The 19,448-nt window shown below is 48.7% G+C and overlaps 1 protein-coding gene across 1 annotated transcript in view; it reads right to left on the bottom strand.

The window, feature by feature from the left end:
• Positions 1 to 5,006: 5,006 nt before the first annotated feature.
• The window catches only part of RALGAPA2 (Ral GTPase activating protein catalytic subunit alpha 2), a 280,255-nt gene continuing 265,813 nt past the window's right edge, over positions 5,007 to 19,448 (bottom strand). The window contains exons 40-41 of the mRNA XM_084887001.1: positions 12,196 to 12,235; positions 5,007 to 8,740 (exon numbers count right to left, since the gene is read on the bottom strand). Coding sequence (XP_084743127.1) covers positions 12,231 to 12,235 — 5 coding nt within the window. The 3' untranslated portion in view covers positions 5,007 to 8,740; positions 12,196 to 12,230. The remainder of the gene's footprint in view (positions 8,741 to 12,195; positions 12,236 to 19,448) is intronic.

Here is a 19,448-nt window from a genome sequence, read left to right as displayed (position 1 = left end):
CAGCGCAATTTGCAATAACTAAGATCTGGAAGCAGCCCAAGTGCCCATCAGTAGATGAGGGAATACAAAAGCTGTGGTATATTTATATAATGGAATACTATGCAGCTATAAAAAAGGATTTCTTATCCTTTTTGATAGCATGGATGGACCTGAGAGTATCATGCTAAACAAAATAAGCCAGTCAGAGTGAGGCAAATACCAAGGATCTCACTACATGTGAAATGTAATAAAATAAACTGACAAACAAAATAGGTCTAGAGGCATGGATGCATGGAACAGATTGACAGATCTCAGAGGGGAGTAGAGTGGGGGTGGGGTGATGGGAAGGGATTAACCAAAGAGCTTTTACGAATATATGCATGCCCATGGGCACAGACAATAGTGCTGGGAAGGCCTGGGTGGGGCCGAGGTTGGGTGGAGGGGGGGAAAAGGAGATAAAATGGGGGACATCTGTAATACTGTTAACAATAAAAAAAATAAACAAAAACCAAAAGAAGGAAGTTAAAGAATGATGTGTATTGTATGATGCTACTTCTATACAAAGGAAAACCCTGTATCTTTGTGTGGGTTTGTATTAATCTGGAGAGAAGGATAGAAAAATATCTTTTTGAATAACCAGCTTATCATTCTGGGAGGGTAGTGATTTGGAATGGAAGCAGATCATTTGTTTTAGAAAAAAATATATATAGAATACCTGGTTTAAAGCACACATCCATCCTTTGGCCATTTCATTAGAAATCTTAATGGTAATTAGTAAACAAACCTTTTTTTATTACGCTAAGGTACTGTTTTGAGTTTTCTTACTGGCATTGTCCCTTCTTCAGGTTAAAACAGTTTCGGGGGGGGGGGGGGGTCACTTTCCGTGGTGCCTGAAGGAGGATGACACGACTTTCCTGAAGGAAAAGGCTACAGAGATAACTGTTTCTAGGGGCCTGTAATCAGCCCTCCACCTGGAGGACAAATTGGGGGACACTCTCTTAAAGGGAGATGATGCCATTAATGTGCAGCCTCCTTGGTTCCAACCGCTCACGAGAGATTTGCTGCAGATGCGCTGCAGGCTGGGGGAGGGAGATCTGTTATGGAGGCCCTCCGCGTGCACTTAGCCCAGTGGCCATTTCTTAGGGAATATTGATCACAAGTACTCACCTGGACCGTCTGAGGAGCATAATGCAGGCCCTGGGGAATTCATGGAGAAAAGCTTTCTTTGCCAGGCTATTTTCTGAAGTCGGAAAGATCCTTTCAGGAGCTATAATAGCAAGCCCCTTCCCACTTCACACTCCGCGAGAGGCTCTCTCTGCAGCTCAGACCCCCAGCACCTCCAGGCGAGGTAGGAGCGGATGAGTGCGACCTCTTTATAGAAAACGTTCTCAGTCAAACTCAACAAGCATTTCGCTAGAGGCAGAGGTGGGACATACAAGTGGAAGATTAAAAATTACACCCGGACACAGAGGGAAGGTGCTTTTGCCCCAGAAAGAATTTTTTCATTTAAGTCTTCGTTGTCTTAAATAGAATTTTCAGTCACACCAACAATGCCCTCTGATAGCGGTGGCAGAAATATCTTGGTGTGAATGTCAGACAAATCCAGCCAGTGTTCTTCATGCCTGACATATGGTCCCGAAGGCAGGTGCTAGCAGGAACTTCCTAGTTTCTCCTTTGTTCTGTGCGAGGCAGAATCTTCCAGACAAATATTTAACAGGACAGCGTGTTTTACATGTTCACCCCCGTCATCTAATTCAATTTAACTTAGGATAGTGGACACTTAGATCTTAAAATTGTCTTTAAAAATTTTAACAACAAACAAAGAAGCAATCTCCAATTCCAGTGAATTCTCTTCTATTCCCCAGAAAGAATGATTTCGGAGTTCCTGCTGGTTTTGTTGCTGTTTCATTATTTTGGAAGGCACATTGGAGAGTGTACGTGGGGCAGAGAGAATATGGCTGCTACTGAAAATGCTCCCGAACCCCTGAGTTGTCAGCCGTTGGGTTGTTTTTCTGGGGGTGAAGATGTGGGTGCAGCTGCAGTAGGCAGAACCCTAAAAATGTGTGGCCTCGGATTGGGGAGCAAGTCCTCCCACTCCACTCAGTCAGGCTGGGGACCCGTAAGGACATGGCTTTGTCTTTACCTTTTTTCTCTCTAACTCCTGAAACACACAACTGTTCTCTCAGAAGACAATGGACAGAAACATGTGGTCAACATGCAGCCAGTGCTACCCTACTCTGCGGACCTGGGTGTGCAGAGGGCAGAGGGAGACCTTCTGGAGTGTGGCAGGCCTGCTTCTGCGCTGGCTCTTCGACTCAAAAATCTGCTTTTCAGATCTGAAGACACGAGTGAGTTGTATTCCCCCAGATGTATTGTGCAGTGGTTTCCAGAGTCATAGAGAAAGCCAACTCTTGTGCCCTCTCCTTTGCCACAGAGAGAATAGGCAGGAGTCAGCTGGTAAAACAAGCTCCCCAACGCTGGAGCCCTGGTCCATGAGGGGAGGCCCAGGGGTTCAGACCTGGCCGTAGGGAAACCTTCCCAGTGGCCAAAAGGGACATGGAAAGAAGCTGTCCGCGTTCTGGTCAAGAGCAGTGGCTGCTGCTAAACGGAGGTGTTGTCCAGAAAAGGGGCCCTGGGGACTCAGCTCCTGCCTGGAGCTCCACTTTCTAGCTGTGAGAACCCCGTGAGCCAGCGGCCTCAGTTCCAGCGTCTGCATAAACTGAGTGGCCAGATTATGATCTCTGAACGCATAATAATTCAGTGCATATCTTATCTAATAAAAGGCTAATATGAAAATTGTCCCCTTGACTATTCAACCAGTAGGAAGGCCGGCCAACTGCCCATATTCTCTCCCCCTGGCCGGACCCCACCCATGCACAAATTCATGCACTAGGCTATATATATATATATATATATATATATATATATATATACACACACACACACACACACACACACACACACACACACTGAGTGGGCAGATTATTATGCATTCAGAGATCATAATAATCTGGCCACTCAGTGTAGTTGAGTGTGTAGAGATCGGTGCCTTGGGTGGACCCGCTACGCAGGGATGAAGTTCACTCTGAGTTCCATTTCCATGACCTTTGCTTTTTTATTTGAAAAATAAAAAGCAATTAAAAGCATTTCCATTTATGGAAGGGAAAACAAATGATAATAGTTGCTCTTGACATAAACCATTTAATAAATCAAAGTGGCCTCCATTTAGTTTATATGCACATGCAGGAGCGTAACACGAGCTCAGATGTGTGCAGAAGAGAACAAACACAGAGGGTCTGGCTTTTACTGCGGAGAGACTCTTTCTAGTACAGCAAACATAAATATTCCAGCTTTTTTATTTTCTGGAATGCTCAGGGAATTCTACGATGGCCAGGGGGTAACTTGAGGTTATTATTATTATTATTATTATTATTTTAAAAATTCTGGCACTTTGCAAATGCCAAGAAAAGCTGAGAACATTATTCATAGCAAGAAAATTATTTGTAGCAAGGGTCCTCTGGGAACCACTGGAAATTAAATTCTTTTTGGAATTCTGTTGAAGTCGTGCATGATTTGGCCTAAGATTTGATGAGTGTATTTTGAAGAGGAATGGGATCACTTTAGGAAAGAGATGACAACAATCTCTGTCTCCATCTTTTGGATAAATAAGACAACAATCTGCTTTATGACTCTCATCACAATATCCTTTGAAATTCAAATGACTCCAGATCTGAAAAAAATCCATACATTCTCCTGGAGGGAACTGGGGCCACCTATAAAGTGGAATGGTGAGAAGGTGTGGACACTACACTGGACAGTTGTAGAGGGGCCAGGTGCTCCACAAGGAGTCTTCACTCAGGTTCCCTGGACTCCAGGTGCACGTGTGGGCCAGGAGGTAAGGGATACCAGAGGCAGCACCATGAGGCTGGTGGGAATGCCTCAACCAAAATCCATCTGCAGGTCGGAATCCTGGGGTGCAGCGGAAGGCTTTAAAAAATATCGATGCTGGGGTTCTACCAGACCTGGTGGGCCTGAATCAAGATGGGGCATGGCTGCTGGCAGGGCTGGGAACACTGCTTCTCGGCAATGACACTCTAACACTGTCAATCTCCATTCTATGAGGAACCAAGTATTAACAGCATGGCATGCCTTCAAGCAAGCTCTTGACTCAAGCCTCCCAGGATGGCGTCAGGACCCTTTTTGAAGTTACTGAAACGTGTTATAAATCAACAAGTGGACAAATGGGTGATTTTTATTTTTATTTATTTTTTAAAAATATATTTTATTAATTTTTTACAGAGAGGAAGGGAGAGGGATAAGGAGTTAGAAACATCGATGAGAGAGAAACATCGACCAGCTGCCTCTTGCACACCCCCTACGGCAGGGGTCTTCAAACTACGGCCCGCGGGCCACATGCGGCCCGCAGAGGAGTCTAATCCGGCCCGCCAGGTTTTTTGGGCAGTGAGTGCAGCCGAGGTGTTACAGTAGGAATTAGTAGTTCATATAGTCCGGCACTCCAGCTCTCTGAGGGACCGTGATCTAGCCCCCACTTTAAAAAGTTTGAGGACCCCTGCTCAGGGATGTGCCTGCAGCCAATGTACACGCCCTTGACCAGAATCAAACCTGGGACCTTTCAGTCCGCAGACTGACGCTCTATCCTCTGAGCCAAACTGGTTTCGGCCAAATGGGTGATTTCTAGAGGCTTTACATGTCCTGATGTCCTGAAAGTTCCCTGCTACACATTGCACAGGAGCAGCCCAGGCGGCTGGCAGAGTCCGACTGGTCAGGCCGTTACAATGTGATGGTTTTAGCCTTGAGGCAGGGCCATCAACATGAGATCAAAGATGCTTAGGCTCAAATACTCATGTGAGTGGTTCTAGCATACCGTGTTATGAACTCAGAGGTCAATTTTTCATTACTCACATTAGTGAACTTCACTGGATTGGTACTGGCTACCATTTTGAATAAATATTTTGGCTTTGGTTTTTTGTTTAAATATATTTTTGTTGATTTCACAGAGGAAGAGAGAGAGAGAGAATTAGAAACATCAATGATGAAAGAGAATCATTGACTGGCTGCCTCCTGCACACTTCACACTAGGGATTGAGCCAACAACCAGGGCATATGCCTTGAGCAGGAATCGAACCATTATCTCCTGGTTCATAGGTGGACACTCAACCACTGAGCCATGCTGGCTGGGCTAGGCTTGTGTTTGTTTAAAAAAAAAAACTTCTGCACAACTTCATCTGATAAAAACACAAACCATCTTTTGTTAGATACCAGGATAAACTTTATTTTCTTACAAACTATAATGAAAACAAAACAAAACAAAACATATGGCACATAAGTGCTGTGTTTCTACTTCATTAAATCATCACAGTAAATCATAATTAAGGAGAAAAGGAGGGTCAACTGGAGTCCAGTGGCGGCACCTGTGGAGCTGTGTGCTCTCCTGGTGGGGCATATCTTCGTGTCCACGCAAGACACAGGCCTGTGAAGGTGAGTTACACATAGAGGTCTCCACCGCCTCACAGGCATAAGCCCCGCTGTGAAGCATCAGGAAAATTAAATAAGAGATAGTAAAATAAAAATCAAATGACAAGCTATACCTTAAATTACCATGTTTATCAAATGTTTTCCTTATTTACATGTACTCAGTATTGTAGGCCTGAAAACAAGAAAACATTCACTTAGGGTGGATGTCATACCTAGAGATTGAGTGCAAGTATAACGGTGGTTGTTTACGATGGATTTCCCTTCAGATGCGCACATTCCGCTTCAGTAGACGCAAAGGTACCGCGGTTACATGGAAGACATCACGGTCATTTTAAGGGACTCCTCTAACGCCGGGTGATACAAATGTCACGGTCAGCGAAGTGCGGGGGTGGCAGCTGCGGAAGGCGGGAAGATGTGATCTGACTGCCTGTGGATCCACCGGATCTTGTTTTCCAGGCTGAGGATCTGACCGGTCAGCCCCTGGCACAACGTGAAGGGTGAACCCCTCCCAGTCCCGACCATCTTAGGAACTGCAGTCATAATTCCACGAAGACACTGTGACGGTCCCTGACTCAAGCTAAGTTTCCTCACTTCTGTATACTTAAGGCTTTACTATTTTTAAAGACGTCATCATTTTGTGGCATTACTATTTTTTTATTTTTATTATTTTTTTTTATGTACAAAAACCTACTCAGTGAGACTATAGAAAGCAGCGTGGTGAGCATGAGGGATCCGGCCTGGTCTTGCCCGAAGCCATCAAGTCTTATCCATTTGGGGCCATTAGGGCCACTTTTGTTTACAGATGGCTGGCTGGCCCGCTCCTCTGACTCAGGTTGGGTCCCCCTCCCCCCCCATTAGTGACCCTCCCGGTTTTGCTGAGAGGCGTCCATTACAAAACATAATATTTGCTTTTCTAAGTGAAGAAGAAAAAAAAGACTTGATCATTTCAATTTTCCACCCCAGATAACAAAACGCTTCACATCCACATGACTGCAAGCAAACCTGGCTGCAGGTCCCTACGCCCCAACTCAGCATCTCAGACCACAGCCGGCACTGAGACCAGCGCTCAGGAACAGCTCCAGCCGCCAAACCGCTGGGGGTAAGCTCAAGTCCCAGGGCCACTGAGATCAGGAGGTCTAGCTACTTGGCAACTCACAACGGAGTTTCCCGCTGCAGGGCCAGGAGGTCCGGGGCCCGGAGGTAAAAGGGAACCGCAGCTCGGAAGTCCAGGGGAGCTCAACGCGGCTTCCAAGTCCCAACACTGGGGGTGAACCCAAGCCTTCTGCGGGGGTGTGAGCAGAAAGACGGGCTGTTCTTCTGGAAACTACTTCCCTCCTAACCTCCCTGGGATTCCGGGTCCAGGAACACGCAGAGGCCTTTTCGTCAGGAAGAGGGGACTTGGTAAATACGAACAAAAGTAGCTCAACAGCGGTCTGGAGTGTGAGTGATGGGCCAAACCTTGCGAACAGAAAGCCCATGTCATTAGGAAGGCGTGTGTGTGGGAGGAGAGGAAGATAAAGCTCCTGACATTTGCTGAGGCAGCAGACAGTGCTGTGATTTCCGGTCCCCCTTCACAGGGGCGAACACAGGCCTGTGTATGACCATCACCTTGCAAGGTAAGTCCTACACAGGGTGGTGGACCAGGGCTGCAGCTTCTGCCTCGGAACATCCCTCACTCTCACGTTCAGACCATGCTTGGGCTGCTCTGTCTGGCGGGCCTGGGCCTCCCGCTGCACCTGCAATCCCCTACGAAGCAGAACAAGTTCCCTCTGGAATTAGAAGGCCCACCCTCCCCACAGGAGACTTTCTCAACTGTCCCCAAAGGACGTCCTGCTCCTGGGTCTGCCTGTTTCTCCTCCAGGTCAGGAACCAGGACACCAACCCGCTGGCGGACAGAGAACAGCTGGTCGGTAAACTGCTGTGACCTCCGATGGGGCGAGTAGGCTCAGAGGGCTCACGGGAAAAGTGACAAAGCAGGCTGGGGGCAACACTCATGGGTGCGGGGCAGAGGGCAGAGGAGAGAGGAAGAGCACCCATGGTTTACCCAGCGCCTGCCTGGGGCCTCTGCCAGCAGCTGCCCACCCCCCACTCCATCTCCACCCCATCCCACGCCAGGAACTCACTCTGGTCTGGGCCTGTGGGCTGTGAAACCAGCTCACAAGGTAAGTGCTACACAGGGCGGAGGGCCGGACTCCAGACTGAGACGGGCGAGGGCCCAGGTGAGAGGCAGAGGTGCCCCCGCTGATTGATTTCTGTCTCACACCCACAGACCCCAGCAAGTTGGGAAGATGCTGGCGGCAGGTTGAATTTTCCATTGCTTTCTTTTTCTTTTTTAATTTTTAGGCTCATTGTGCATCCCTCTGAGCCGTCTGACCAAATCCTCCCTTGGCATCTGCAACCCTAGAGCTCTGTGTGATGGGAAGCATTTGAGGCCCCTGCGTGGTTCTCTCTGGGCAGCGGGCAGGCCGGCTCAGCGCGGGCACGGCCTTCGGAGGCGGGTGGACATCGCGGGGTGCAGGTCTCTCCCCAGCACCAGCGAGGCTGGGCCCTGAGCGAGGCCGCGCTGAGCGGGGCCCTGGGAGCACCCCAGGGACCGGGCCCTGCATTTCTAGAAACACCGAGTGCGTGACAGGAGTGTCACTGTCGTGACAGAGTGCCTCCGGGACGCCCAGGAAAGCCTCCCTCCAGTTAGTGAGCCTCAGGCACCAGGTGGCAAAGCAGCTCCTGAGGGGAAACGCCGGGGCGCGGGCCCCAGGGAGAGCCCATTTCCTTGATGATGAAATGTCTGAGCAAACCGTGAATTCTAACATCAGAACCAGCACAGCCAGGGCAGGGAGAATCCCTCCATCGATGGCACAGCTGTTTTGCGGGCCCCGCTGTGAAGCACGCTTGGGTTTATCAACGAGGACAGAACCTGGTACAGAGCCCGGCAGCTGCGCCCTCCCCCAAAGCCTGGCTCTTCTCCCTGGAGCTTGCCGCGCAGCCTCACCCACGCCAGGGCGGCTGCATCTGTCTGTTGCGGATGTTTTCTTTTCTTTTTTTGAAGCCCCAGGTTGTGAGGCTGTGGGGCAAGACCACATCACCTGGTCCGAAAGTCCAATCGGCAACATTGCCTTGGGGTTTATTTCCCTTCAGGAGCGCTGGCGGGAAGGTCTGCAGAGGGCACCAGCACAGCAGGGGCCGGAGTCTCTGGGTCTGGAGGTTCTGGTGGGGCTGGGGTCCTGGCTGAGAGGTGAGGTAGACACTCGGGCTGGCGGCCAGGGCCCTGCGAGGGAAGCAGAGAGAGGTCGGCTCATGGCACCAGGCGAGGCCCTGTGGGGAGATACAAGGGAGGGTGGGCGGACACCTTCCCACTGCTGGGAGGTTTGTGGGATGAATGAACAAAGGAAGGTATTGCCTCCCAGTCTGTGCTCTGGACCTTCCTGTGGCATAAAAGAAACCTTGAATCTTTCTGAAATGGACTCAGCCTTCCTGTCCAGTCCACAGGTGTAGAGAGAGAGAGAAGGCATGTGATGACAGTAAAGGGAAGAGGAGCCGAGGAAGCAGCACTGTCTAGTGACTAGACTCTAGTCAACGAGGAAGCAAGTACGGCCCTGGCAGCGTGTGGCTCCCGGTCAGTGTTATCACTCACTGTATGTACATAGTCACATCTTACAGGAGCTACAACTCCATTATTCCCCCAAGGGTGTGAGTCGAGAGGCCAGGACTGAATTGCTTCTCTGAGACCTAGCCAGTTTGGCTCAGTGGATAGCGCGTCGGCCCAGGGACTAAAGGGTCCCGGGTTCGATTGCGGTCAGGGGCACATGCCTTGGTTGCAGGCTCCATCCAGGGCCCTGGGTGGGTGTGTGCTGGAGGCAATGAATGGATGTCTTTCACATCGATGTTTCTCTCCCTCCCCTTTCCTCTACTCCCGCTCAAAATCAATGGGAAAATATCCTAGGGTGAGGATTAACAACTATAAGTAAGTGGCTTGTCTGAGTGAATCCAGATGAGCTCTGAGGGTGGGGGGGGGGGGGGGGGAAGAGGAGAGATAGAGTTCCAGGCGTGTGGCTGCCTCCTGGGGCCGCTCAGGGAGCGGGAGGAATTCGGGAATGCCTGCTGCAACACTCGGCCACTGTTGCGGGTGGAGCCCGGTCCCTCGGGGCCGTTCTGCGAGAGGATCATTTCATCACCCTTCTCCCCCTCAGAGTCTATTTTCAAACACAGCTGCATCTCACCCAGACTTCCGGAACAAACCTCACAAGCAGGTTTCTAGACTGCTCCTGAGATGCCTCATTTCTGGGGCTTTGGCTTTGGGAGCTTTCATTATTATTGGCATTTTAAATTCTGTAAGTTATCTTACTCGCAGACAGCACCTTTTTCCATTTTCTGACCTTCCCCTATTGTTTCTAGGAAGAGTCTCTGAGATCAATACTTGCAACCATGCTTGGGCTGGAGGAGACAACCCTCCTGGTGTCGGAGGCTCAGCACTGTGACTCCCTCCCAAGGCCTCTCTCCTCTCTTCCCCTCCCGGTGAGGTCTGCATGGACAGAAAACATCCTGGGCCTCCCTCCCATTTTCATCATTAAAAACAGGCTGCTTTTGACAAAGGCGATGCAGCTATTCTGTCATCGATGGCAGAGACGGCATTGGTAACAGGCATCTCTTTGAACCCTTGTAGCCGAAGGGGTGGTGCCAGCATTCAAAGCGGGGGGGGGGGGGGGGGGGAGTGGGGAGGTAGGGAAGGGAGGCAAACACACCTGATTTAATCCCAGGTAGCATTCCGTTTTGAATTACCCAACATTCAAATTGCCTAACACTTCACTTTACCAACTGGGAACCACCCCACCCACTATTGTAACCAGATCAATTGGGCAAGGGGAGAAAAAAAAGAGCAAGTGAATGAAAGCAAGAGCTCTTCAAAGAAGATAGGACATTAAGGAAAGAGAAAATATCAAACCCCTGCACAGCCGCCCAGGGAGGCAGCAGGTGGGCAGTGATGCCAGCTCTGAGGACCTGCGTGGGCTCTGGGCAAAGTGGCCGCCAGCCTCTGTCTGAAAACAGTGGTCCTAACCGCCCAGGCAAAGGGCAGGCCACTCCCCAGCCGGAGCCAGCACCACAGCGCCCCCGCATTCTCCAGTCCCCACCTTTCTGGATGCATCCTCAGCCTGCGCTGGCTCCAGCATGCCCACTGCACCCCGTGAATAATGGGGATAGGAGGGGGGGGGCGGCAGCTGTGGAAGGACCAGGGGGTCCTAGGGGAGACAATGCCATGCACTTGGCCCCTCCCTCCTGCGGGAAGCCGGGGCTTCAAAGGTCCTGGAGCCCCATTCACCACTTCTGTGTCAGAAGCAGGAGGACATGCACGGATATGGTGGTTCCAGGAAATCAAGATTTTTGCATGAAGCCCCCAGGCTTTTGTACTGCCTTGCTCTGCCCTGCCAGATGTGAGCACCTGAATGTTGTAGCTCTTGTTGCCTCCAGACCCTGACATGAGCAAGCCAGTTTTGTTTCAACAGCCCCCGGACGGGGCCGAAGCCCTGGCTGCGAGGAGAGAAGGACAGCTAAGCTGGAGGGTCAGCTCGCTGCGGCAGTGCTGCTGGTCTGGCCCCGCAGGTGTAACAAAAAACCTGGACCAGAACTTCCAACTTCCGTATTTACTGACACAGTGATTGGAGTCTGTGCCATGTGTCCCACTGTGGGCAATACTGTTAATAAGACAGCTTGGCTTGGCCGGCGTGGCTCAGTGGTTGAGCATCGACCTATGAACCAGGAGATCCCGGTTCGATTCCTGGTCAGGCACATGCCCGGGTTTCGGTCTTGATCCCCAGTGAGGGGTGAGCTAGAGGCAGCTGACCAATGATTCTTTCTCCCCATTGATGTTTCTATTTCTATCTCCCTTCCTATCCTCTCTGAAATCAACAAAAATATATTAAAAACAAATAAACGACAGCTTGCTCACTGATGTTGCCCACATTATTGTTGTCATCCTTTAGTCTCCTTCCCACCTGTTTGCCCACGGCCCAGGCCCCACAGAGGGAGTTCAGCCAGCACTGGACCCCTGGATGGGGCTGCTGACTGCCAGTGCACAAGGGAAGGGCCTGGACCCTAGACCCAAGGCAGAAAGCAGAGGCCCACAGAGGAGGGCACACCTGCCCCCAGGCCTGGCCTGCCCTCTGGGTCATAAACCTCAGGATCCCTTGGTTCTCCACCCTCTATGCTCTCCGGCTTTTGTCTGCTCTTCCTCCCCCAGCTGTTCCATTCATTAGCCGCCTGGACCACGGCCTTCCCGGGCAGAGGCTCCTATGAAGGCAGCCAGTCAAAGGCCGCCCAGCACGCGTGCAGGGTCTTATCGGCCCATCTCAAGATCTTGCTCCTCCCTGCGCGCCAGCAACAAAAACAGAAGGCGGTTCCCGGTCCACTGGCTCCCCAGGCTCCGCACACAATGGGGCGGGCAACAAAGACATCTTCCGGGATGGCAGGTGTTGGTGTCGGATTCCGCCCAGAGCGCAGGAGCAGAGAAAAGGCGAGGCTGGGTCCCCGGGCAGTACAGACACGCAGGGGCAGGGCCCAGGGCAGGGCCCCTTGGGAGGGGAGATAGGAACAGAAGGAACACGAGGGCACAGAGCACGTATGTGTTCGCGAGGAGGTGTTAGCCAGGGAAGGAGGCTGTTAGTGAATGTACACACCCATCCCCAAGAGCAGGGAGGTGGGGCAAACCCGCTGGAGTGTCAGTCTTACCTTGCTCAGATACAGCAATGAGACCTTCACGTATTTTAATCTGAAGGGAAAGAGCATAAAATCAAATGAATACAGACCAGCTCATCCACTTGACGACGAACACAGCGCTAATAATACATTTATCCCTGGGTGCCTGAGAGTTGTTACTGTCTTAGAGATCATTAGAACGGAAAAGTCACTTAAAATTCGACTTGGTAGGACATGGTTCTACCTGCTGTCACATGTATCCATGCAAAAGGAAGGCGGCATTGGCAGTCTTGGGATGTATAATAGGAAGCTGATGCCATTGGGAGCCCCACAGACACTGGGCAGCACTCACCTCTCTACCCTTTCTCCTGCTGCCCAATACTTCCTGACTGGTTTGCTCTAAGATATAGCCAAAGATAAGAGTTTTCAAGGCAAAACAGAGTCAACGAGACAAGTGTCTGAAATTAAATGGATGGCCCACAAAAATAATGGACACTCGCTAGGTGTGCACATTTCCAGGTCTGCAGGTTTCATCTTCCGTTTCTGAGATGGACACAGTGTGTTCACTCAGAACCGGTGTCCCTGTCCTGGGACTGTCCCAGGAAGGCAGACGAGGCGTGCTGTGCAGAGGGTGGCTGGGGAAGGGGACCCCTCACACAAGAGTGGTGGGGTCTCAGCAGCCATGCCTCACGGAAGAGAACCTGGGAGCTCTGGACTTTGACAGGTTTTTTCATCACCACATGGTCCTGTTTCCTCATGCAGCCTCTTTATGCATCCAGCCATCGCTCCTCGCCCCAACTCCCCAAATGCTCCTGAATTCAGCGTCACTGGGCCACCATCAAATCCAGACAAAGGACATGTATCAGTGGCACAGACATGGCCACATTGGGGAATGTGGACTGTCTGCTGCCCCCGCTGCCAAGGCTGCCACAGTGACCAGCGCCGTCTCTAAGACAGAAAGCCCTTGGAATGACCACTGACGGCCTCTTCAGTGGGGCTCTCTGAACAAGTCTGGACCTTTGTGAAGCTGTAGTTTCTAATGTATCGATGAAAATGTATTGACCCCCCCCAAAAGTCATTCAGGGTTAGGGATTTCAGGATAAATAACCGGTCGGTCGTTGATGATCCAGTAGCGTTCTCTGTCCTACTTGATTTCCAACCACTGCGGACTCTCCTCACCGCACTGACTGTGCTCCTGGAGCACAGGAAGTTCTTGGGAAGTGCTAATTGCTGGTAACAGACTAGAATATTTCCCACGGGTGCACTAGATAATGTGATTCCTTAGGTTTCCTACCCCCACTGCCACCCTCCGCCCTCCACCCCGAACTGTGCTTGCTGTGGGCTCCATTCCTCTCATGGAAGACGCAAACATAGGACCATTCTGCATGTGTCTTCCTAGGGTTGAGGTGCTTCAGCTTTTCAAAGCACCATGCCATGGGCCCTCTCCAGCCTTTCATCTCTGGATATCCCATATGTGCAGGTGCTGTTCCAGTGTGAGCGAAGGGTTCATGGAGGGGCTCCTCGGTCTCTCTCCCCTGCAGCCCCCTCAGCCCTGGTTATGCTGGGCGTAGAGGCACCTGATTGGTAGAAACCAAGAAAACAGATGGCGGGGTGAACAATGGAGGCTTGTTTGTAATTGCTGATGAGGACTGGTTTGCGTTCCTCCCAGGCATGTCCCCAGATGCAGCCTGGTGTGGTGTGCTGGACCAGACAGAATGTCTCAATAACGGGCAGTCCGTGGGTGAGTTAAGGAGATGCAAAGACAGAGACAGTTGGGGGCTGCCTTAATTATTCCATGGGGCTCAAATGTCACTTGCCCTTGACACACAGGCAGTGTGACCAAAGGACGGGGCCGTACTTGGAACACAGGAGTTGGCTGTTTCCTGATCCATCCCCGGGGGTGAGCATGAGGTATCCACTGACCGGGCAGGGCTGGAGGCACTAGAAGGGAGCATCATGCTTGGGGATGAGGGATGGAAAGAGAATAGGCCTGTGATGCTTTGGGGTGTTGGGGAGGGACACAAAGCCTAATCATCCCAGGCTTTCATCACTGGATATCCGATATGTTCCAGGCTCGGGGCTACCGCCGTGGAGGGAACACCAAGGACGTCCTCGGCTCTGGGGCTGTGGTGGAGGAGCTATGACATGCGTTCTAATGAGGCAGTGTCACCCCAGGGGGGCAGAAGTATCTCATTCCTTATGTGCATAAGGCTTCGGAATAAGTACTACAATAAACAGACATACAGTATTTCTGTGGTGTTTCAGGGAAGGGGACAAATTAGGAAATAAACATGCTTCAGAAGCCTCCATGTGGGGCAATGATGAACCGAGGTTGAGAGACACTGGAACACGGGGTTAATACGTGCCTTTTGTTATTGTTATTGTTAATCCTTGCCCGAGGAGATTTTTTTCCATTGATTTTTACCAGAGTGGAAGGGAGAGAGGGGGAGAGGTAGAGAGAGAGAACCATCCATGTGAAAGGGACAACTGATTGGTTGCTTTCTGCAAGCTCCCCAACCAGGGCTGGGATCAAACCCGCAACCCAGGTACAGGCCCTTGACCAGGAGTCAAACCCACAACCCTTTTGTCTGAGGGCGGATGCTCTAACCATTGAGAAAACCAGCCAGGGCTAAGATGTGTCTTGCAAGGTTGTTCTTTTCTTTTTTCCCCTTAATTTTAATATTTTAAAAAATTGTTATTGTTGAAAATATTACATATCCCCTCCCCCTCAACTGACCTCTTCTAAGCCACCTCCACTCCCCACCCCAGGCCTTCACCAATCTATGGTCTGTGGCCATGGCTTATGCATATATGCATTCAAGTTCTTCGGTTGATCTCTTCCCATCCACCCACCCCCCACTTTCTGAGATTCTGCAGCCTATTCCATGCTTCTGTGTCTCAGGATCTGTTTTGTTCATTAGATTCCACATGAGTGAGATCATGTGATACCTGTCTTTCTCTGACTGGCTTATTTTGCTTAGCATACATACTACGTCCAGGTTAGCGGTGCTGGGAATCGGGAGCTGGCCCTGCTCACATCTCAGAGCAGCTGAGCAGGAGCCCTCCAGGAAGAGCCCTTCAAATGTCACTCAGAGGCCAGCGGGCCACTCGGGCTCAGACTCAGAGCGGAGCCCGGAGAACTGGAAGTCACTCTTAAGAGAAAGATGTCTTACTTCTGTGGGCTCGTGTGCCTTCTCTGATATTCTGGATATCAACAAGGATTTAAAGGAACACAGGATACAATCATCTTGGTGGGAGATTTTCTGTGTTCCACGTAGCTCTGCCGCCTGGAGGCTTTTCAGCAGCTGCAGGGCCTCTTTGTGGCATGTTTTCTTTGGCCGTACTCACTGGGGTAGCAAAGAGCAAGGATTTGAACCGAGCTCTTGCCTCTGAGGAAAGGCTGCCATCCAGGACCGCCACCTGGGATGAGCTGGGCAGGGTCAGACAGGGAAAGTGGCTGCCTCGCTCTGGGTTCTTGTTACCGAACAGCCAGTGTGGAAAATGATTAACTGGTTCAAGATAATTAGGGAAGGGAATGGTTTTGAGAGCTGGCATGGATGAGGGAAACAGCGGACCACGGTTCCAGTGCTAAACATCCTCCCAGCAGGAAGGCCGACAGAGCGGAGATCAGAGAGCTGCCGGGTATTCAGACCCCTTGGAATGGCTCTGAGGAAGGGAACAGGTGCAGCCAGGGAAGGGGTAAGCTACACACTCAACACTGGCAACCAAGATCAGTGGGAACTGGCCAGCCTAATTAACATTTCCAAATGGCCCACGGACGGCTTCCAGTATATCCAACCCAGCAGCAGTGGCTGTGTCCTGGCCCTGGCTCTGGGCTCAGCTTCCTCCTTTTGGTTGTTGGTCTTGTCCATCAGCTTTGGTTCTGCAGCAGAAAGCTAGGACAGCTGGACCAAGAGGTGAGCAGGCAAGAGGGAGCGTGTGATGATGTGCCTGCATGTGCATAGGGACCAAGCCAGCAGGTGGAAAACTCATGAGAAAACTTCCCTGACATTCTTCTCTTTCTCTTCTGCAACTATAATGTACTCTTATAGGTACCAGGTGTACCGCTTAATAATGTGGATTTTATAATCAAAGAAAACACGATAATTTCAAGAGAAACAGCAAAAGTGCTTAATTCAAAGTAATGTCCATCACTAGCTACACATTTCCCCCCATCTTTCTGGTAATTTGTGGATACCGTCCCAATAGAACTTTTCTTGTTTTGAGGCAAACCATTCAGAGACCCAATTTTCCACTTCTTTGTACCTTTTGAAGTGCTTCTCAGAAAATGTGTGTGCCATCGATTCGGAACAAGTGGTAATCTGAAGGAGCAAAGTCTGGTGAATATAGCAAGTTTGTTAATACTTCCCAGGCAAGATCTTTTAACGTGTATTTAACTGGTTTTGAAGTGTGTGATGGTGCGTTATCATGAAGCAAAATCACTTTGCGGTGTCTTCTGGCATATTCTGGTCATTTTACGATCAAAGCGTGGTTCAAACTGTTTATTCGTTGTCGGTAGCAATCAGTATTAAAGGTTCCACCTGGTTTTAGAAGATCATAATATACCACACCTTCCTGATCCCACGAAATGCAGAGCATTGTCTTCTTTCCGAAGCGATTTGGCCTTGCAGTCAATGTTCAAGGTTGACCTGGATCATTTTGTTCATTTCGGATTCTCAAAATAAATCCACTTTTCATCATCAGTCACAATTCGATGCAAAAAAGACTTTTTTTCATGCCATTGAAGCAACATTTTACTGATGACTTTTTGGTTTTCCATAAGTCTTTCGTTCAGTGGATGTGGCACCCATTTTCCTTCCTTTAAAATCTTTTCCATTGCTTGTAAATGATTGGAAATGGTTTGCCGAGCAACTTTTAATCTTTAAGCAAGCTGCTTTTGAGTTTGACATGCATCTTCATCCAATAATGCTTGTAATTGTTGATCTTCAAACTTTTTCGGTTGACCGGGACATTCTTTGTCTTTCACATAGAAATCATCACTTTTAAAGTGTTTAAACCAGTGTTGACAAGTATCTTCAGATAAAGCAGGTGCATTATAAGCTTCCTGAAGTGTACAATAGCTTTCAGCAGTACTTTTCTTCAAAATAAAGTAATGAATTAAAACTTCCCACAAATGCTCTTTTTTTTTTGGCACAAAATTTAACATTTTTAAGTGTAAAAATATCTATGATGTTAACACCTTCAGCAAATTTGACATATGAAGTTTGGAAGCTTGCTGTCAATACAACAAAATAGCATTCATATCAAATTGCATATATATCAACGTATGTGTAACTCCATTTATTGAAAAATATCCGCCTTACTAACTGGTACACCTGGTAAATTAATGGTCAGGTGCATGAATTCCTGCACATTGAAAGTAAATTAATTAAAAGAAATATTTTAACATCACTATTGCCCTTTCTCTATAATAGAAGTGACAACCAAATTCACGATAGAAACACACAAGTGCAATTGGCATCAGTGAGAGAGCTTTATATGTATCATGTAGATGCCGAGTCAACTTAGCCTTTTATATAGAACTAGTAACCCTGCACACAAATCTGTGTGCCAGTAGTTCTCTCTGCGCCCATTGCCCAGAGGCCCATCCGTGGCCGGTGCTGAATGACACAAGCGTTCCTCACCCCCAGCTGATCTGTGTCTGCTGCCCAGAGGCCCTCTGCAGCTGAGGTGGAATGCTTGGCTGCCCCCCGCCTCCTGGACTGGGGGACTCTGTGGGGCTGAGAGGACTGGGTGTCACCATCTTGTGGCTATGGGCACCGCCATATTTGTGACAGAGTGACAGTTAATTTGCAAGTTATCCTTTTATTAGATAGAATAAACTTGCTTTCTGATGTAGCTACACTGTTTCCAGACCAGCAAAGCACCCCAACTTCTCTTTCAGGTAATTGTCAGTAACGCGACAGTACATATCAACATGAAGCAGATTATTATTGTAGATCACACAGGGAGAACAAAGGGTAAAATATTTAACTGCAGCAGTGTTTGACTATATTCTGACAGTGAGAAAACCTAAACTCATTTTCAAGATCCACCATTTCTTACTTCTTTTCAGTCAGGTGAAGTTTCTAAGCTTTCTAAATCTCCATTTTCTGACTAATGAAAAGAAAATAGGATTCCACCGAGTCTCCTATCTACCTACTCCAGGACTTCTGTGAGGATCAAATGAGATGAGGCATGTGAAAAAGCTTCACAGATATTTGGTTACAGTGTTAAATGTTTTCACCTGGTTATGAAGCAAGTCATAGTCCCAGGCTGAAGAAACTCCAAGGAGGCTTGTTGCTAGGGAGAGGAAGCTGGGCATTGCTATGTTGCTATGTGACGTCATTTCCCGGACACTCTGACACTTAGCATATTAGCCTTTTACAATATATATATATATATATATATATATATATATAAATTAAGTAAATTATAAATTTAAAATTAATATTAGTGTCAACTTTCTGGATAGGCCCTTCTGGGAAAAGCTTCTCAGAACCCCTCGCTACCTCACAGAACAGGAACAGTAAGATTTTAGTTATGTCGAGCCACTGTTCCTTCTACTAGTTGTAATTCACATCTCAAAATGAAAAAAACACTACAGAAATGTTTATAGCAGCAATATTCATAACAGCTAAAATATGAAAACAGCTTACATGGCCATCAGTTGATGAAAGAATGACCAAAATGTGGTCTACCCTTACAGTAGACTATTTATTATTCGGCAATAAGAAGTGAAATACTGATACAGGCTGTAACATGGATGAACCCTGAGAACATGCTAAGTGAAAAAAGCTGGTGACCAAAGACCACATACGTGATACCACTCATGGGAAGAGTCTAGAATAAGCAGATCCAAAGACAGAAAGTAGACTTAGGTTGCTTAGGGTTTGGGGTGTGGTAGGGAGAATGTGAATTGACTACTAGTAGGTTTGTTTTTGTTTTTAGGGAGGGATAAAAATATTCTAAAGTTAGATTATGGTGATGGTTGCACACCTTGTGAACATACTAAAAATGGAATTGTACACTTTATTTATTTTTATTTTATTTATTTATTTTTTTCTAACCATCTTAACCATTGGATTCTTTTTTTTTTTTATTTTTATTAAATTATTATCTGTGTACATATTTTAACATTGCCCCCCCCCTCCCAGAGTTTTGTGTCCATTGGTTGTACTTATATGCATGTATACAAGTCCTTCGGTTGATCTCTTATCTCCCCCAGATCTCCCTACTCTCCCCGCTGTAATTTTACAGTCTGCTTATTGCTTTACTGTCTTTAT

The sequence above is a fragment of the Pipistrellus hanaki genome (assembly GCF_964339955.1).
Source record: "Pipistrellus hanaki genome assembly, chromosome: 6".
Lineage (NCBI taxonomy): Eukaryota > Metazoa > Chordata > Mammalia > Chiroptera > Vespertilionidae > Pipistrellus > Pipistrellus hanaki.
This window is presented reverse-complemented; position numbering and strand designations above follow the sequence as displayed.